Here is a 22,037-nt window from a genome sequence, read left to right on the forward strand (position 1 = left end):
AACTATTGATTTCAGGCTATTGGTAAAAACAGCTGCGAGAGATGTGCTTTTTCTCTGTGACCAAAACATGATGATATTCTATGTTTAGCTGATGTGGGAGTGAATACTTTGAAACAGCAAATCAAATGATGATCATGTTGTAGGTTACACCGGCAAGTGTAAGAATATTTGCCAGGGCGTATTATTTAATTATAAATCGGATTATTTCACATGGTGATGTGGGAATTTACTTCAAAATCACTTTATATTTAAGATTGCTGTCTTGGTTTAGCTTGGCATTAGACAAATAGCCTATGTTGCATTGATAACTAAATATTATAATCTCAGCGGATGTTCAAACAATAAACCAAACCACATTGTAGCCTTATCAGAATCCTCCAAAAAGTATTTTGTTTAGAAATAACGTTATTCTAGGCTATTTGGAAGCCTAAAAACAGGTGGCCATGTGCTTTTATTTCGTGACTAAAAATGATTTTCTATTTTTAGCTGATAAGGGAGTGAATACATTGAAGCAGCGTGTCAAACTGGGATAATATATTATGTTACACCGGCAAGTATAACAATATTTGCCAGGGCGTATTTAATTTTAAATCAGATTTTATTTCACATGGCGATGTGGGAAGCTAAAAGGCTAGCTAGCTGGTGTGGCTACCCAATTAGCACCGGCTACCCAATATGCACGGGGGCCATTGTCGCAAGAACCCATATCGACGAATGACACTGTTTTGATAGCTACATCACAGACAGAACAACGAGCTAGATGTTTCACCGGATGTATAAATCTGAAGCATCCAGTTGGCATTTCCACTCTCCACCAAATATGGTGATGAGAGGAAGTCCAATGGGGGAGAAGATGGCGCGAGATGGATTTTGGCAACATTGAGACACAAATCACATCTCTTTTTTTATTTTTATTTTGTGGGAATAATCGGTGAACAGATTTCCTAAATTCTGTAATTTTTTTGCTGAATTCCTTGTGATTTTAGTATTTTTTTTAACAGAAAACTTTAGACCTGTGTGGCTTGGGTTTGTTTCCTGCTGGGGCCACATACTGTTCACAAAGAAAGTATGCACTCACTTTCAACAGATAACATATGTCATTTAAAATATTTTCAATCTATCTACTGAACATAAATATAAACCCAACGTGCAACAATTTGAAATAGTTTACTGAGTTACAGTTCATATGAGGAAATGAGTCAATTTAAATAAATAAATGAGGTCCTGATCTATGGGTTTCACATGACTGGGAATACAGATGTGCATCTGTTGGTCTCCGATACCTTTTAAAAGGAAATTGACCTCACAATGGGCCTCAGGATCTCGACACGATATTTCTGTGCATTCAAATTGCCATCGATAAAATGCAATTGTGTTCATTGTCCGTAGCTTATACCTGCCCATACGTAACTTCACCGCCATCATGGGCACTCTGTTCACAACGTTGACATCTGCAAACCGCTCGCCCACACGACACCATACATGCGGTCTGCGGTTGTGAGGCCGGTTGGATGTACTGCCAAATTCTCTAAAATGACGGCGGCGGCTTATGGTAGAGAATGTAATATAAATGTATCTGCCAACAGCTCTGTTGGACATTCCTGCAGTCAGCAATGCAATTGCACGCTCCATCAATACTTGAGACATCTGTGGCATTGTTGTGCACATTTTAGAGTGGAATTTTATTGTTCCCAGAAAAAGGTGCACCTGTGTAATGATCATGTTGTTTAATCAGCTTCTTGATATGCCACACCTGTCAGGTAGATGGATTATCTTGGCAAATATACAATTTGAGACAAATAAGGTTTTTGTGCGCATGGAAAATATATAGGGATCTTTTATTTCAGCTCATAAAACATGGGACCAAAACTCTAAATGTTGCATTTATATTTTATTTCACTAATATATATACATATATATATTGTCTGTTTCCCCACAGTGAGTTTGTGTCATGGCTGATAGATAGTGGAGAGATCAGCAAGCCAGATGAGGGGGTCAACCTGGGTCAAGCTTTGCTGGAGAATGGCATCATCCACCACGGTGAGAGAACAGTCTCTGTCCTTCATATCATCCGGTCATTATTTCTGACTTTCTCTGTATCTGTTTCTAGCTCTCTTTCTCCCTCTGTCTCTGTATCTGTCTCTAGCTCTCTTTCTCCCTCTCAGTCTCTGTATCTGTCTCTAGCTCTCTTTCTCCCTCTCCGTATCTGTCTCCAGCTCTCTTTCTCCGTCTCTGTATCTGTCTCTCGCTCTCTTTCTCCCTCTCCGTATCTCTCTCGCTCTCTTTCTCCCTCTCCGTATCTGTCTCTTTCTCCCTCTCCGTCTCTGTATCTGTCTCTAGCTCTTTCTCCCTCTCCGTCTCTATCTGTCTCTAGCTCTCTTTCTCCGTCTCTGTATCTGTCTCTAGCTCTTTCTCCCTCTCCGTCTCTATCTGTCTCTAGCTCTCTTTCTCCGTCTCTGTATCTGTCTCTAGCTCTTTCTCCCTCTCCGTCTCTATCTGTCTCTAGCTCTCTTTCTCCGTCTCTGTATCTGTCTCTAGCTCTTTCTCCCTCTCCGTCTCTATCTGTCTCTAGCTCTCTTTCTCCGTCTCTGTATCTGTCTCTAGCTCTTTCTCCCTCTCCGTCTCTATCTGTCTCTAGCTCTCTTTCTCCGTCTCTGTATCTGTCTCTAGCTCTTTCTCCCTCTCCGTCTCTATCTGTCTCTAGCTCTCTTTCTCCGGTTCTCTTTTTCTCTCGCTCTTTCTCCGTCTCTCACTCTCCTTCTCCGGTTCTCTTTTTCTCTCCCTCTTTCTCCGTCTCTCACTCTCCTTCTCCGGTTCTCTTTTTCTCTCGCTCTTTCTCCCTCTCCGTCTCTCGCTCTCCTTCTCCGGTTCTCTTTTTCTCTCGCTCTTTCTCCCTCTCCGTCTCTCGCTCTCCTTCTCCGGTTCTCTTTTTCTCTCGCTCTTTCTCCCTCTCCGTCTCTCGCTCTCCTTCTCCGGTTCTCTTTTTCTCTCCCTCTTTCTCCGTCTCTCGCTCTCCTTCTCCGGTTCTCTTTTTCTCTCGCTCTTTCTCCGTCTCTCGCTCTCCTTCTCCGGTTCTCTTTTTCTCTCGCTCTTTCTCCCGCTCTCTGTATGTCTCTCGCTCTCTTTCTCCGGTTCTCTTTGTCTTTGGCTCTTGCTCTCTCTCTTCCTCCTACTATATACATTCTTAAACCATTTGAAATACCATGGCAATAATGATTTTAAATATAAAACATGTAATTTAGTAATATAACAAAATATAATAATAAAGATAGTGTTGCACCAAGACAGGAATTCATTTTCTGCTGAAATTCTCATTACCGCGACACGTCCAGCTCTGTCTGAATATATGTAATGTTGTAATTTAAACAGATATAAACAAATACAAATATAAAAAAATAAATAAATGGATGTTTTACTAGATGTTTTCAAATTACATAAAAATTAACAGAATTTTCATGTATAATAATAATACTTTTTAATAATAATAAAAACATTTTGGAAAAGTGTCAATGATTGATGTTCTCATCCCCCGCAACATTTTTGAAGGACTGTTTACAAACACACACACACACACACACGCACACGCACACGCACACACACACACAGAGACAATTTAAAATAAAGTTTGAATTTGAATGAAGCAACACATCTGCCAGTACCTTCAAGATGCCTACCAGGTAAGCAGATGTCTTTGTTTCTCCAGTTAAAAGTTAGACATTCTCCTTGTCAGGCTGCGTACACGGCACTATTGATTATCATTACAGATACAGGTAGGGTTTCCACATTTAGAAAAATGTTACATGTAAAATGTTCTATGAAAATATACTTCATTAATGTCTTGTGTACAATGAGTAAAAATGTGTCGTCATGGCTTCTCTATTGCTAGCAAAGCATGCTAAGGTTTGTCATCCTTCGCAACACCATTCTCACTTACCGCTGCTATTTAAGGCCAGTTGCGGTAGAGAGAACATCTGTTTCGGAATAGAGAATTTAATCATACAGACTATTTTTATATATATATATATTATGAACTATTTAATTTAAATATGATTTATTAACTGTTGATATTCTGCTTGATGTCCCGTTTTAATTGCAGACAGTCAGCAAGTGACAAAAAGAAAGCTTTAGCGAATCCTGACAAAATTCTGAGAAAAGGTTTACACCAACCCAGAACTGCTGGAAGAGTACAGAAGGAAGGAGAGAGAGAGGTCAGGGGTTGGAGAGGTTACAGCAAGAGTAATTAGCATATATATATATAGATATATCTATCTATCTTATTCCCTCATACAGTGTCTATAGGAAGTCAATACCCTACAGTGTTAGGAAGTCTACACACACGCGCGCGCACACACACACACAATCAGTAAGCCATTCAGTCTCTACTATAGGATGACGTGTCCATAACAGTAAGATTTTTTCCCATGTTTTGAGACATGCTCACTTCATGTCATGCTTCCTTTCCATTTCCAGGTGTAAAAAAAACTAAAGCAAAATTGTAAAATCAAGAGAACTCGAGATCTGACAAAGAAGCAACATGAAAAGAAGACAAAACAGTGGTGGGAAAACTCAAAGGTATTACAGGAGAAACAGCTAAAAGCTGTATTGGACGTGACACCATCAAGCCAGGAAGATGATACACTTCAACATGTTCAAGAAGCAAATGAAGTTATTCAAAATCTTCAGGAAGGCACAGCCTCCCCAGGAGAACAGCCATTCTCACCTCAGCGGGTAAATGTCCCTGCCATCAACAGACATCTGGACAGACACCAGGACCAATGAAGACATCTACCCCAAAGGAATTACCCAAAAAGAGGAACAGTTTCTTCTATCAAGGTCAAAGTTGCAATATTTAGAAGAGAAGCTTTTGGGGAGGACCAAAGAGCTGGTCAACCTTGAATAAAAGACTGAAAAGACTAGAGATGATGGCCAAGAGGAAGCAGGTAATTGTCAACATGGAGGTTGGTCTGCCAATCTGCCATTGGTCCAGAAAACTACAAAGAGAGGTCCTCAGAGAACATTACCCAATAACAGCCAGAGAAGACTAATGCGCACACTTGTTAGCCACTTCCTTCATCAAGATGAAGTCTCCACTGTAATACATGGGAACTCCGGAAAAAGAGCCAGATATTCTGTAAGAGAGCCTTAACGAATGGCAAATCTTCATAGAAGATTTATGTCTGAGAATCCAAGGCACAACCTTTCCAAGGCTCAATTCTTTAAACTCCAGCCATTTTGGATTGGTCAGCGAAGAGTCACAGACAGAGAAACATGTGCTTCAAAACATATATATGTTAACTTTGTCTTGAAGAGAAAGAAGCTGCACCAGCTTGGGGTCATAGAAACATCATCTCCAAGGGACACTGTACAGGCCAGTGTGTGTCGTGACGGTGACATTTACAGGGCATACAGCAAATTCAAGCATAAGACATTTCACACAACACTGGATCCTTCAACGAAAGGAAACATCATCGTATGGGAGGAGTGGGTCACTAAATCTGTACCAATAACAGAGAAATGCGAAGATGGGTCCACTGAAGAGAAAGAAGTGAGGAATGGGTTTCTTGAGAAGAGGCATACCTCCATTGAAAAGCTGGTGGGCCTCAAACAGGACCACCTCTCAAACTTCTCCAGACAAATTTGTAACATCAAGCACCAGTTTGAAAAGACTGTTGATCGAGACCCTCACCCAGAATGACGTAATGGTTCACACAGACTACAGTGAGAACTACGTTTGTAAATACACCAGGGAAATAAAAGAAACTCCCTTTGAAGGTGGAAATCAGCAGGGGACCCTCCATACGGGAGTTATTTATCTCGGTGGGGGCAGGGTGGTCCTTTCCATCGCTGTCAGCCTGTCTTCAGCACACAGCCACATGGGCTCACCTTGACCCAGTACTGAGGAGCATATGAGAGGAGCATCCAAATGCCAGGATCATCCACTTCATCTCAGATGGGCCCACATCTCAATATTGGAATAGAACCAACTTTTACCGAGCCTGAACAGTGCCGTTCGTGCGAGGATTTAAGCTTGTAACCTGGAATTTCACCGAGGCGTCCCATGGAAAGGGTGCTCCTGATGGAAAAACCTGGCTGATAGAATTGTGTCCTGTGGTACCAGCATACCAGATGCCAAAACTCCCTCTTCAGCAGCTGAAACTGTGTTCGCTCTTTTCTGTTTTTGTCCGTGTTGTTTTTGTTCTCTGTTTTTAGCCTACGTATGTCATGTACTTTTTGAAGCACTGCGAAATGAAAATGATTGAATTTGAATCCATGATTGTGCCAATGTTATCTCATTTATATTCAACATTAAATGTTAAGTTTTTATCCATACATCAGTCTTAATATGCTTACTGTCATTACCGAAATCATCAACCTCCTTTCCGAAACCTGTGTATCATTAGCGCCACAGGTGTTCATTTAATGTTCATCTAATGAATGGGAAAAATAGTGATTTGCTTTGAAATGCATGTGCAGAATCTATAGGTTATATTCTTTCAGGTTTGTCACATCATTATGAAAATATGTCAGGTTTCAATGCGATATCAAAAATATTAGGTTGTAGATTTCGGAAGGTGTTGCGGTAATGAGAGATCAGCCATAAAAAGACTTGTTGATGCAAGTCTTATTAAAGATTTCATGTTTGAAATCTTTGAAACCAAGATTCCGTGAGAATCACCCAATTTATGCATTGAAAACAGAAAATAATAGACACGTACACGCAGACAAATAGTGTATGAATGGCGCTGACAGAGAATCACTGCGTCTAAGGCAATAACAGACTTGAATTTTGAAAGCCGTCTCACTCCGAAACTGAGTGACCCCTGCATATTTCTGACACCGCCTACGGTGGCTCAGTAGGCCCACAGACTTTGACTGGATTAGGGGGGTTGTTGGATTGCGGAGGCCACTGACGGTGATGGCTTTGGCCTCCGGGGGACAGGGCTGTCACCCATTAGGCACTGACCTTAAGGGGGGAGGCGATGGGGGACAGGTAATGGTGACTGAGATTCAGCGTGACAGCAGAGGGTTGCGGGGAAAGAAGGCAGGAGAGCGAGAGATACATGCTTTGGTCATTGGTAGCTCTGTGTGTGTCGAGTCTCAGCATCTCAAAACCGCACACCGATTCCCCCCTGTGTTTTCCCCTTTGGACTCAACGGGTCTCCCCTTGCACTGGCTCAGTGGATGTTCTGTAAGTGTTTATCTATACTCAACGGGTCTCCCCTTGCACTGGCTCAGTGGATGTTCTGTAAGTGTTTATCTATACTCAACAACAACCCTACTGGTTAAACTAAGTGTGAGAGTGATGAATGTTTAACTATTACACCAATCAGTTGTTGACATCTCACTTTCTTCCTTATTTCTTTCTTGACATTTCAGTGTCCGACAAGCACCAGTTCAAGAATGAGCAGGTGTTGTACCGTTTCCGCTACGACGACGGCACCTATAAGGCCAGGAGCGAGATGGAGGACATTATGTCAAAGGTACCGTATCTATCTACAGTGCCTTCAAAAGTATTCGTACTCCTAGACTTATTCCACATTTTCTTGTTGCACAAAAATATTTTGTGTCCCCAATCTACACACAATATCCCATAATGACAGTGAAAACATGATTTTAGACATTTTTGCAAATGTATTGAAAATGAAATGCGTAAATATCAAATGGACATAAGTATTCACAGCCCTGAGTGTTTACAGCTGTGAGTCTTTTTGCGTTATTCTTTTCTAAATTCTTAAAGAGCTGTCAAATTGGTTGTTGATCTTTGCGAGACAACCATTTTCAGGCCTTGCTATACAATTTCAAGTAGATTTAAGTCAAAACTGTAACTCGGACACTTATCAACATTCACCGTCTTCTTGGTAAGCAACTCCAGTGTATATTTGGCGTCGTGTTTTAGGTTATTGTCCTACTGAAAGGTGAATTAATCTCCCAGTGTCTGGTGGAAAGTAGATTGAACCAGGTTTTCCTCTAGGATTTTGCCTGTGTTTAGCTCCATTCTGTTTCTTTTTTATCTTGAAAAACTCACCAGTCCTTAACGATTACAAGCATATCCATAACATGGTGCAGCCCCTACTATGCTTGAAAATATGGGCAGTCCTGGTTGTATTGGATTTGCCCCAAACCGAACACTTTGTATTCAGGACATAAAGTTAATTGCTTTGCCACATTTTTTTTGTTGCAGTATTACTTTAGTGCCTTGTTTCAAACAGGATGCATGTTTTGGAATATAAGTGCCTTCTTTTCACTCTTGTCAATTAGGTTAATATTGTGTAGTAACTTCAATGTTATTGATCTATCCTCAGTTTTCTCCTATCACAACCATTAAACTTTGAGCAACTGTTTTAGTCACCATTGGCCTCATGGTGAAATCCCTGAGCTGTTTTCTTCCTCTCCAGCAACTGAGTTAGGAAGGACGCCTGTATCTTTGTAGTGACTGGATGTATTGAGACACCATCCCAACTGTAATTAACTTCTCCATGCTCAAAGGGATATTGAGTGTTTTTTTTTTTTTTTTTTTTTACCCATCTACCAATAGGTGCCCTTCTTTACAAGGCATTGGAAAACCTCCCTGGTCTTTGTGGTTGAATTGAAATTCACTGCTCGACTGAGGGACCTTACAGATATTGTGTGGGGTACAGAGATGAGGTAGTCATTCAAAAATCATGTTAAACCCTATTATTGCACACCGAGTCCATGCAACTTATGTGACTTGTTAAGCACATTTTAGACATTTCAGCTTTTCATTTTGAATGAAATGTCTTAACGTATTTCCACTTTGACATTCTGGGGTATTGTGTGTAGGCCAGCGACAAAAACATCTCAATTTTAATCCACTTTAAATTCCGCCTGTAACACAACAAAATGTGGAAAAAGTCCAGGGGTGTGAATACAGTGCCTTCAGAAAGTATATATGAGGGTTTGGGTCAATTCCACTTCAATTCTACTTCAAATCCTATGAGAAAAATGTGGAATCCTCAATTATCTCATTTTTCCATTTGATATCAAATGGAAAAACGGCAATAGTGCACTTAGCAGCGATAGCCATAGATGTAGAGAGATCTGCAAAGTCGTTCTGGGATGTAGGACTTGAGGAGGGCAAGAGATCAGTGCTTAGTGATACTTTTGATGTCTGAACATATCTGACTGACTCACATTTGTTTGGTGTGAACTATCACTTCGAACGGGCAATCTGCAGTTAGAAAAACAACAAAGCTGTCACCCCCCCCACTTAAACTGGTAAACAGCTAAGGGATGGGGCTAGAGAAATGTAACCACTCTCAAATCTATAGATCAAGCTATGGATGCACTTGAGATCAAAATGGTAGTTTTATCCAAAACCATGTTTTGAAGCTAAACAGTGTTTGTTTACTATTGCATTGTTTACAAACAATGGTGTGAAACACTTATATGTTGGGTTATGATGATAAGACAGTTGAACTAAGTTTATTAGGCATTCATAAGTTATATTATTCAAGAATCAATGGCTATATATCATTCATTTAAAAGTCCAAAAATGTATGTACTGATTGCAGATTGCCTCTTTTTAAGAAGTCAACTTCTGGCAGATGTCTCTAGCCGACATACTACAGAACTGCTTCTGCTTTTGCAATCTCTGGGTTAATCCTAACTGTCTCTTAAGTAAAATGGTCACATTTTACATTAGACTTATAGTACCTTAAACATTAGACTTATAGTACCAGTCAAAAGTTTAGACACACCTACTCATTCCGGGGTTTTTCTTTATTGTGGAATTGCCCCTGAGTTTGAGGCTTTCCCGTTGAGGATACAGTGAATCAAATCTCATTCTCTCTCTTCTTCCCGTAGGGTGTGAGGCTCTACTGTCGCCTGCACAGCCTGTTCACCCCTGTTGTCAAGTAGGTATCCCTCCTCCTCCTCTTCCCCCTCTGTCCAGGTGCATCCGTATGCATATTCATACAGGATTCATATTCAGCCCACACCGCAATCTATGAATGACTGAACAAACATGAGTGCTGCTGCCATTCACACCTTTCCCTCCCCGCGCCTAATCTGGCAACCGTCCGCATCTCGTTCTGCTCCGTTGCTGTTGGTTAATGTGTCAGCCTTCAGCTTGGAGTTGCCCGTTTGAAGTTTCGTAGACAGTTCTGAGAGGGCGGCTGTCGCGTGTAAGCAAACCTAAACGTCGGCCTTGCTGAGTCAGACAAATTTATTTAACATTATTTTTGTTGAAGTACATAATAAGCACGCACACCCAACCCACGCACTCGTTTACTCTCCCGTCCCACCTCCCTTGACAAACACAGCACTCCATCAATCTTAATTTTACCCCACAAGTCACCTTCACCAGTAGCACTGAAATTGGAGAAAGGACGTCAAGCAAATCAAGACACACACAGTGCCAACGCCTTTCCCTTTTGCTCTGGGGCACTGATTGTTGTTGCCAGGGAGTCCTGTCATTTCAGACAAAACATCAGGGGTTTGGAAAAAATCACACTGATAAAAATATGTCGGCCTGCCACTCTCACATTATGTAACACTGTTGGACGCGTTTGATATTTGCAATGTAGTTTTGTGATTACCAGCCTGCCAGTTCTGAATGGCTATCGTTAACTGGGTCGTACAAGGTTTTAGTTAAGGACACAGATTTTTGTTTTCCATTGCAAAGCATTGTGCAACGGTGTGACTGACTGAACAGGACCATGCAGCTGTATGATCATTATAGTACCTGTGAGTGACAAAGCACCTCACTCTCATTTAATATCCCATTTGGGTCAGCGTGCCATCATTCATACAGTAGGGCAGTAGAGATACACCCTGTACATAATTCACCACTTTGAGATTCACAGGCAAACGCAATGATAATGTTCTCCAAACGTTCCGCCGTTCACGTGACTCAACCATCCAATTTATTTTCAGAGCTTCCTGATTCGCTTATCTGCTTCCTCTACAAGAAGAGCCTAGTTTAGATGGTAGGAGTTACCACTAACTACAGATTTATGTGACAAAAAGCTATCTTTATTTCTCTACCCCAAATCCTAATCTTATCCTTTTAGGGGGATGAAGAAATACCTGATCCTAAATCAGTCTAGGGATCAGCTTTTACCATCTCCAATGCAATTCAAGCAGCCATTCCATAGAAGTTCACAGCAACTTGAAATAAATGTCACTGGTAGTACACCCACTGACCTGAGCTTTCACACAACACTTGTGTGTCAAGAACACAACAGGTGCTGTATGCATTGGACATTACCGGACATTATTCAAAGCAATCAGACGCGATTCGTAAAGGGAAGATGTACTGGAGACATTAGACATTCTACTAGAAATAATTGAAAACTATTGAGAATACAAGGAAACCAGGAATAATTTTTATAGCAGATTTTGAGAATCCTTGGATACGGTATGTCTAGAATCTTAATGTGCCCGGATTTTTCCAACTTTGGAGATTCTCTCAATAAGATGGGCGAAACTCATGTAAAACAATCCTATGTTAAAATAAAGGTCACTTCTCAGAGAAAGCCTTCAGTACGTCTAGAATCTAAGTACCTGGATTTTTTTCAATTTTGGATTATCTCTCATAAAATGGGTGAAAGTCATATAAAATAAATAAAAAACGTAGGTTCTCTGAACTTTGAATTGTCAAGAGGCGTAAAACAAGGTTGCCATATTTATTATGGCCATTGAACTGATAACTATAAACATCTAATGATATAAGATTTTAAGGGCCAAAGAATGTATGGAGTACATAGAAAAGTATCAATGAACGCCGATCATTCAAGTTTTCATTTGAGTCCTAAATCTTCAACCTTGAAGGGCCTTATTGGGGAACTGGATACATTTTCAAGTTTCTCTGGACTAAATCCCAACTATGATAAGTGTACTACTACAGTTGAAGTCAGAAGTTTACATACACTTAGGTTGGAGTCATTAAAACTTGTTTTTCAAAAACTCCACAAATTTCTTCTCAACAAACTATAGTTTTGGCAAGTCGGTTAGGAAATCTACTCTGCATGATACAATACATTTTTCCAACAATTGTTTACAGACAAATGATTTCACTTATAATTCACTGTATCACAATTCCAGTGGGTCAGACGTTTACATACACTAAGTTGACTGTGCCTTTAAACAGCTTGGAAAATTCCAGAAAATGATGTCATGGCTTTAGAATCTTCTGATAGGCTAATTGACATAATTTAAGTCAATTGGAGGTGTACTTGTGGATGTATTTTAAGGCCTAAAACTAAAGGCCTAAAACTCAGTGCCTCTTTGCTTGACATCATGGGAAAATCAAAAGAAATCAGCCAAGACCTCAGTAAAAGAATTGTAGACCTCCACAAGTCTGGTTCATCCTTGGGAGCAATTTCTAAATGCCTGAAAGTACCACGTTCATCTGTACAAACAATAGTACGCAAGTATAAACACCATTGGACCACGCAGCCGTCATACCGCTCAGGACGGAGACGCATTCTGTCTCCTAGAGACAGAATCAAATCAATCCCAGAACAACAGCAAAGATCCTTGTGAAGATGCTGGATGAAACCGGTACAAAAGTATCTATATCCACAGTAAAACAAGTCCTATATCGACATAACCCGAAAGGCCGCTCATCAAGGAAGAAGCCACTGCTCCAAAGCTGCCATAAAATAGCCATACTATGGTTTGCAACTGCACATGGGGACAAAGATGGTACTTTTTGGAGAAATGTCCTCTGGTCTGATGAAACAAAAATAGAACTGTTTGGTCATATTGGAGGATAAAGGCTTGCAAGCCGAAGAACACCATACCAAACTTGAAGCACGGGGATGGCAGCATCATGTTGTGGGGGTGCTTTGCTGCAGGAGGGACTGGTGCACTTCACAAAGTAGATGGCATCATGAGGAGGGAAATTATGTGGATATATTGAAGCAACATCTCAAGACATCAAGTTAAAGCTTGGTCGAGAAATGGGTCTTCCAAATGGACAATGACCCCAAGCATACTTCCAAAGTTGTGGCAAAATGGCTTAAGGACAGCACATTCAAGGTATTGGAGTGGCCGTCACAAAGCCCTGACCTCAAGCCTATAGAACATTTGTGGGCAGAACTGAAAAAGCGAACTCATTCAAGTCAGGACTGGCAGCCATTGATAGTGTACCCTTTGAGTTTAACAGTAAAAGTGCCAGGGTTAGAGGTTCCAAAATCCTTCTATGGCCACAACGCAATAAGCTGTTCTATATTTGGCGCTTGCTGCCCAAATTGTGATCTTCCCGACTGTAAGTACTTGTGATCCAATTTAATCCACCGCTAAATGATGCTCCCTGGTGTAGTATTTTGAATAGTTTTATTCATATCTGTTCAGATGGGAGTAATGTAATTTTGGGCAAAGTTATTTCAATTTATCAGTGGGTGCTGCAACACCCCCAGCACCCAAACTTCCCTCTGTGCGCCCTACAACACTTGGACGCGTCTCTCCGTCTTGAACAAAACATTTTGGAACACCTTCCTAATATTGAGTCACACCCTCTTTTACCCTCAGAACTGCCTCAATTTGTCAGGGCATGGATCCTACAAGGTGTCATGTTGACTCCAGTGCTTCCCTCCGTTGTGTCAAGTGTGCTGGATGTCTTTGGGTGGTGGACCCTTCTTGATGCACACGGGAAACTGTTGCGTGTGAAAGACCCAGCAGCATTGTAGTTCTTGACACACTCAAGCTAGTGCGCCTGGCACCTACTACCGTACACCGTTCAAAGGCACTTCAATCTTTTGTCTTGCCCATTCACTCTCTGAATGGCACAAATATACAATCCATGTCTCAATTCTCTCAAGACTTAATTGTTTTATTTTTTATCCTGTCTCCTCCCCTTCATCTACACTGATTGAAGTGGATTTAACAAGTGACATCAATAAGGGGTCATAGCTGTCACCTGGTCAGTCTGTCATGGAAAGAGCAGGCGTTCCTAATGTTTTGTACAGTGTACTATCCTAATGGGGAAAGAAAGGGCCAAATGAGAGAAATGAATGACAACATATGAAAGGCAAAAAGCACAAATGATGATAGCTGGCTTGCATGCAATCCGACATGTGGATCTGAATTTCAAGATTCATACTCTAGGAAGTTTACAATTTCTTGAACATTTTTTAAGCTACTGCACACATCTGAAGCTTTCGTTTTAAAGGGTATTTTGGTTTTATATGTGACAGATTGGATTTATTTCTATCATTGCCATAACATTGTTAACAGACAAGTAATACAGAATATGCCTTATTTAATTGCTTGTCGAAGGAAAACGGAAAACTAAGCAAACATATTTTTGAAGATGTTTCTTGTTTTTCTGCCATAGCCTATCTAGGCCTGTACTCCATGATCGCTCAGATCCTTTTCTACATGTTGGAAATGGTTTGAATTGTGCTCTGTCTGGATGTCTTGACTCGTGAATATTTAGTTATGCTGCGATCCAAATGGCTCACAGCATTTAAAAATGTGAGGAAAATGAGTGAAGACAATGTGCTGTTACATGAAGTCAGTTTGCTTAGGGACCTCTGCTAAAACCCAACCACCGCCTCAGGGTGAACTCGATTTCCAAACCTGTAATTGTATAGGCTTTGATGCGGAAACTGTTTTTATATTATGTATTTTTTGATGCCTCTGAATAGAAAATGGTGGTGGTGCAAGTTATTCCTATTTTAGTTAATAAAGTTATTTTACATGTTTAAAAAAAACTTTCTATAACGCATAATGTCATTTTCTTCATGTCATGTAATAACATCTTTAAGGTTCTGGGAAATGTCTTTTGTGTGCACCTGCTTGCTTGAATGTGTTTTTGATGCCTTTAGCTTTGAAACCATATCCTTATTCCCTCCGTTTCATTCTCCCTTTCAGGGACAGAGACTACCATTTAAAAACCTTCAAGTCTGTGGTGCCTGCCAGCAAACTGGTTGACTGGCTTCTGTCACAGGTACAGTGTACACACACAGGAGCACACGCAACACACACGCACACACACGCACACACACTGGAGTGGCGGCCCCAGCCGTGCTCCCCACTGTGTCTAAGAGGTGAAAACAACAAGTCTAAGCTTGATTTGTACCTCCATTCTGTTTCCCAGGGTGACTGTTCCACACGTGAGGATGCGGTGACGTTGGGGGTTGGACTGTGCAACAATGGCTTCATGCACCACGGTCAGTGCAGCACACACGCGTCACGTGTTCCATGTGTTACACGCGTCACGTGTCACGTGACTGAATGACATACGGTACATCGGGGATATTGCGTAACATTTTTCATCAGGCTTATAATTCCCCTGAGCCGATGGTCGGGGACTGCAACATAATTTCATAGAATTCATTTATGCCAGCACATGTTACACATCACTGAGTGATACACTGTATATATACACACACACACACCATGCTACAATGCTTTTACAGCCACAAGGAAAATTGGGTCTGCAAAACTAGTCCTTATTTGACCACTTTTGCATGAAGTTTCTGCTGCTTGGGTTCAAGTGTTTCTCTGATTTTCGCCAGAGTACATAATAATACTCCTTGTTATTAGATTCGGTTATTAATCATGTTATAATCAAAACATAACATTCCACGTTAACCATTTCCTTCCTCACACAGTAGGTGTCAGTTGTCATTCCTGTACGGTTGTTTTCTTGTAAACCAGTAACACTCGATTATTGCATGATATTTTTCCTAACTGTCATACTGTAACTGTCACTTGAAAGGTGTTCCTATTCACTTTGGGACGAACCCTAACTTCCACTTATGTCAAATTCTCACTTAGTCATGCAATGATGAAGTGAAAATTCCACCAAAATGGAAGTTAGGACGTGCCCAAATTATGACAGTCAGTCGGTACACGTACAGTCGTGTCCAAAGGTTTTTAGAATGACACAAATATACATTTTCACAAAGTCTGCTGCCTCAGTTTGTATGATGGCAATTTGAATATACTCCAGAATGTTATGAAGAGTGATCAGATGAATTGCAAAGTCCCTCTTTGCCATGCAAATGAACTGAATTCCCCCCCCCCCCCCAAAAAAAAAAAAATATATTTCCACTGCATTTCAGCCCTGTTACAAAAGGACCAGCTGACATCATGTCAGTGATTCTCTCGCTAACACAGCTGTGAGTGTTGACGAGGACAAGGCTGGAGATCCCTCTGTCAAGCTGATTGAGTTCGAATAACAGACTGGAAGCTTCAAAAGGAGGGTGGTGCTTGGAATCATTGTTCTTCTGTCAACCATGGTTACCTGCAAGGAAACACGTGCCGTCATCATTGCTTTGCACAAAAAGGGCTTCACAGGCAAGGATATTGCTGCCAGTAAGATTGCACCTAAATCAACCATTTATCGCATCATCAAGGACTTCAAGGAGAGCGGTTCAATTGTTGTGAAGGCGGCTTCAGGGCACCCAAGAAAGTCCAGCAAGCGCCAGGACCGTCTCCTTCCCCGCGATCGGGGCACCACCAGTAGAGCGCTTGCTCAGGAATGGCAGCAGGCAGTTGTGAGTGCATCTGCACGTACAGTGAGGCGAAGACTTTTGGAGGATGGCCTGGTGTCAAGAAGGGCAGCAAAGAAGCCACTTCTCTCCAGGAAAAACATCAAGGACAGACTGATATTCTGCAAAAGGTACAGGGATTGGACTGCTGAGGACTGGGGTAAAGTCATTTTCTCTGACCAATCCCCTTTCCGATTGTTTGGGGCATCTGGAAAAAATCTTGTTTGGAGAAGACGAGGTGAGCGCCTCCATCAGTCCTGTGTCATGCCAACAGTAAAGCATCCTGAGACCATTCATGTGTGGGGTTGCTTCTCAGCCAAAGGAAGTGGGCTCACTCACAATTTGCCTAAGAACACAGCCATGAATAAAGAATGGTACCAACACATCCTCCGAGAGCAACTTCTCCCAACCATCCAGGAACAGTTTGGTGACGAACAATGCCTTTTCCAGCATGATGGAGCACCTTGCCATAAGGCAAAAGTGATAACTAAGTGGCTCGGGGAACAAAAGACCGATATTTGGGGTATGGCCAGGAGACTCCCCAATCCTATTGAGAACTTGTGGCCAATCCTCAAGAGGCAGGTGGACAAACAAAACCCCACAAATTCTGACAAACTCCAAGCATTGATTATGCAAGAATGGGCTGGCATCAGTCAGGATGTGGCCCAGAAGTTAATTTACAGCATGCCATGGCGGATTGCAGAGGTCTTGAAAAAGAAGGGTCAACACTGCAAATATTGACTCTTTGCATCAACTTCATGTAATTGTCAATAAAAGCCTTTGACACTTATTAAATGCTTGTAATAATACTTCAGTATTCCATAGTAACATCTGACAAATATCTAAAGACACTGAAGCAGCATGCTTTGTGGAAATTAATATTTGTCATTCTCAAAACTTTTGGCCACGACTGTAGAAAGTTTTCCCACATCCATACGATGGATTCAAGTCCGATGACCATAAATCACAATCAGACCACACTGTTGTCAACATCAACAGTATTTGCAGTGTTCCTTGGCATTCCCACGTTCGCAGTCTTGGTCGCAGAATTGAACCACGGAACACTCTTTCCTTAGCCTGGTTAAACCAGACTGAATGTTCTGCTCACCAGTGAAACAATGGTGAGTGCAGGGCTCATTCTGATTTGAAATAGGCTAGACCTTCCATAGCTTGCCAGCTATATCCTTGTGAACTTTGAATGCCCTCGAACCAGCACAATCTACTATACATCCTACGCATATACACACACACACACACACTTATAAACTCAGCCAAAAAAGAAACGTCCTCTCACTGTCAACTGCGTTTATTTTCATCAAACTTAACATGTGTAAATATTTGTCTGAACGTAAAAATATTCAACAACTGAGACATAAACTGAACAAGTTCCACAGACATGTGACTAACAGAAATGGAATAATGTCTCTCTGAACAAAGGGGGGTCAACAGCTGTGGCCACCAGCTGCATTAAGTACTGCAGTGCATCTCCTCCTCATGGACTGCACCAGATTTGCTAGTTCTTGGTGTGAGATGTTACCCCACTCTTCCACCAAGGCACCTGCAAGTTCCTGGACATTTCTGGGGGGAATGGCCCTAGCCCTCACCCTCCGATCCAACAGATCCCAGATGTGCTCAATGGGATTGAGATCAGAGCTCTTCGCTGGCCATGGCAGAACACTGACATTCCTGTCTTGCAGGAAATCACACACAGAATGAGCAGTATGACTGGTGGCATTGTCATGCTTGAGGGTCATGTCAGGATGAGCCTGCAGGAAAGGTACCATGAGGGAGGAGGATGTTTTCCCTGTAACGCACAGCGTTGAGATTGCCTCCAATGACGACAAGCTCAGTCCGATGATGCTGTGACACACCGCCCCAGACCATGACGGACTCTCCACCTCAAATTCAATCCCGCTCCAGAGTACAGGCATCGGTGTTACGCTCATTCATTTGATGATAAACACAAATCCGTCCATCACCCCTGGTGAGAAAAAAACGCGACTTCTCAGTGAAGAGCACTTTTTGCCAGTCCTGTCTGGTCCAGCGACGGTGAGTTTGTGCCCACAGGCAACATTGTTTCGGGTGATGTCTAGTGAGGACCTGCCTTACAACAGGCCTCCAAGCCCTCAGTCCAGCCTCTCTCAGCCTATTGCAGACAGTCTGATTACGGATGGAGGAATTGTGCTTTCCTGGTGTAATTCGGGCAGTTGTTGTTGCCGTCCTGTACCTGTCCCGCAGGTGTGATGTACGTGGTCTGCCACTGTGAGGACGATCAGCTGTCCGTCTCCCTGTGGCGCTGCCTTAGGCATCTCACATGCCTAACGGACATTGCAATTTATTGCCCTGGCCACATCTGCAGTCCTCATGCCTCCTTGCAGCATGCCTAAGGCACATTCACGCAGATGAGCAGGGACCCTAGGCATCTTTCTTTTGGTGTTTTTCAGAGTCAGTAGAAAGGCCTCTTTAGTTTCCTAAGTTTTCATAACTGTGACATTAATTGCCTACCGTCTGTAAGCTGTTAGTATCTTAACAACCGTTCCACAGGTGCATGTAACATTAATTGTTTATGGTTCATTGAACAAGCATGGGAAACAGTGTTTAAAACCTTTACAATGAAGATCTGTGAAGTTTTTACGAATTATCTTTGAAAGACAGGGTCCTGAAAAAGTGCAGTTTCTTTTTTTTTGCTGAGTTTAGTAGACACACACACACAATCTCACACACACACTAATACAGTATTGACACACAAACACACCTCCCGATGCCATCTGCTGGCTAGTTCTCCTTTTCAAGTTCACACGTCTCTTCTCTGCCTGCTGAGTGCATAGCATGTCTCTTCTCACCTCAGCTGTCCCGTCACATGCCCCAGCTCAGTCAGTATGTCTGTGTTTTTTCTCTTAACTTCTCTTTCACCCACTTCCTCGTAAGCACATTCTCTCTGTCCCTTTTCCTTTCGTCCCCTCTCTCTCTCCCTCTATTTCTCTCGTGCACATGCTCTGTCCCTGTATCATTCTCCTTTCTCTCCCATCTCTCTCTCTCTCGCAGTACTGTACATCAAGCAATGCAGCATTCTCCTAAATATTTCATCTTAGGCGGGTCGCAAGTGCCCTGCAACGCTTCATACAATGAAAGGCTGCAGACCAACATCAACATTGTCTGATTTATGTAATAGCAGGGGAACACCGCTATAAGTAACAGACGCTATTCAAGGGTTCAGAGCTTTCCTGTGGTATTCACTTCCCCAATTGAATTCACACTCATAACAGCAGTCACCAATTTCAATGGGACACCAATTTAGTGTCAGTGGTAGTGTGCGTGTCTCTCTCTCTGTGGGTTGGGTATGTGTGTATATTGGGAGTTTCTTGACAACTTGAATAGGTGGTATTAAAGGTATTCAAAGGATTCACCGTCTGACCGATTGGAAATGCCCCCTAGGCTTAAATGTTTTGGCATAGTGCCAGACTGTGTGTGTGTGCAGCACAAATCCGTTTGACTGATTTTGTTCCGCTTGGCCTCCCAGATGGTCTCCCATACAGCTGTGTGCCTTTACCCCAGATACCACTGTTCTTTACAACCCTTCACTCTGACAGAGAGACAGACAGGTAGACAGACTGACACCTGTCACAGCCACCATCGACCACTGTTGGCTCGATACAATAACATGGCATCAGACTCCAAGTGCACAGTGCGCTGTCTAGTCATGGAAAAACTGGGGAAGCTGTTTTCATGGAAAGATTGAGACGGACAGGATCAGAGAGGAGAACAGAGTGTCCTTCCAACATGGCTATGAAAACACTTTTTTGAGTAACACGCACACACACTGTCCCTTTCTGATGAATGACAGTGGGGTTGGGTTACCCGAGTGAAAGAATTGACGGTAATGTTTCCACTGGCATTTCCTTGGTATATCCTAGGAAATGATATAACTAACACACACACACACACTGCAACCTTTAAGCAAGTATTTCACCCCAACCTGTGTTGAATTAGCAGCTAGTCACTTGCCTGTGAATGCATGTCCAAGTAGGTGACTAAAGGTGTATTATATATATATCCAGCACTACTTTTGACCAGTGGTAGGTAGTATGTGGCTAAAGGTGTATTATTTATATATATATATCCAGCACTACTTTTGACCAGTGGTAGTATGTGGCTAAAGGTGTATTATTTATATATATATCCAGCCCTACTTTTGACCAGTGGTAGTATGTGGCTAAAGGTGTATTATTTATATATATATCCAGCCCTACTTTTGACCAGTGGTAGTATGTGGCTAAAGGTGTATTATTTATATATATATCCAGCCCTACTTTTGACCAGTGGTAGTATGTGGCTAAAGGTGTATTATTTATATATATATCCAGCCCTACTTTTGACCAGTGGTAGTATGTGGCTAAAGGTGTATTATTTATATATATATCCAGCACTACTTTTGACCAGTGGTAGTATGTGGCTAAAGGTGTATTATTTATATATATATATCCAGCCCTACTTTTGACCAGTGGTAGTATGTGGCTAAAGGTGTATTATTTATATATATATCCAGCACTACTTTTGACCAGTGGTAGTATGTGGCTAAAGGTGTATTATTTATATATATATCCAGCCCTACTTTTGACCAGTGGTAGTATGTGGCTAAAGGTGTATTATTTATATATATATCCAGCCCTACTTTTGACCAGTGGTAGTATGTGGCTAAAGGTGTATTATTTATATATATATCAAGCCCTACTTTTGACCAGTGGTAGTATGTGGCTAAAGGTGTATTATTTATATATATATCCAGCACTACTTTTGACCAGTGGTAGTATGTGGCTAAAGGTGTATTATTTATATATATATCCAGCCCTACTTTTGACCAGTGGTAGTATGTGGCTAAAGGTGTATTATTTATATATATATCCAGCCCTACTTTTGACCAGTGGTAGTATGTGGCTAAAGGTGTATTATTTATATATATATCCAGCCCTACTTTTGACCAGTGGTAGTATGTGGCTAAAGGTGTATTATTTATTTACTTATATAGCCCTACTTTTGACCAGTGGTAGTGCACTACATAGGGAATAGGGTGCCATTCCTTTTCAGAAGCAGACTTTACTTGAAGCTGCTGTGACCCACATTTCTCTTTAGCTCACCACTTCTCTCTTTTCTTTTCCCTTTCTTTCTCACAGTCCTGGAGAAGAGCGAGTTCAAAGACGAATCGCAGTTCTTCCGTTTCTATGCCGACGAGGAGATGGAGGGCACGAGTTCCAAGAGCAAGCAGCTGCAACGCAATGACTTCAAGCTCATTGAGAACATCCTGGCCAAGTCCCTGGTGGTGAGCGTGACTACACACACACATGAATGTGTACACAGGCACACACGCATGTATATACACACACACACACACACACACGCACACGCATGTATACACACACACACACACACACACACAGGAACGTGTATATACACACACACACATGAACAAACACACACACAAATGTATACACACACACATGAACACACACACGCATGAACGTATATACACACACACACACACACGAACAAACACACACACATGAACACACACAC

The 22,037-nt window shown here is 41.8% G+C and overlaps 1 protein-coding gene across 2 annotated transcripts in view; it reads left to right on the plus strand.

The window, feature by feature from the left end:
- prex1 (phosphatidylinositol-3,4,5-trisphosphate-dependent Rac exchange factor 1) overlaps positions 1-22,037 on the plus strand; it is a 113,484-nt gene that overhangs the window by 56,673 nt on the left and 34,774 nt on the right. For both annotated transcript variants that reach the window (XM_036988120.1, XM_036988121.1), the window contains 6 exons: positions 1,940-2,040; positions 7,378-7,481; positions 9,826-9,875; positions 14,842-14,917; positions 15,068-15,140; positions 21,638-21,783. In XM_036988120.1, the coding sequence (XP_036844015.1) occupies positions 1,940-2,040; positions 7,378-7,481; positions 9,826-9,875; positions 14,842-14,917; positions 15,068-15,140; positions 21,638-21,783 (550 nt within the window). The remainder of the gene's footprint in view (positions 1-1,939; positions 2,041-7,377; positions 7,482-9,825; positions 9,876-14,841; positions 14,918-15,067; positions 15,141-21,637; positions 21,784-22,037) is intronic.

This window comes from Oncorhynchus mykiss, chromosome 9, assembly GCF_013265735.2.
Source record: "Oncorhynchus mykiss isolate Arlee chromosome 9, USDA_OmykA_1.1, whole genome shotgun sequence".
Classification (NCBI taxonomy): domain Eukaryota; kingdom Metazoa; phylum Chordata; class Actinopteri; order Salmoniformes; family Salmonidae; genus Oncorhynchus; species Oncorhynchus mykiss.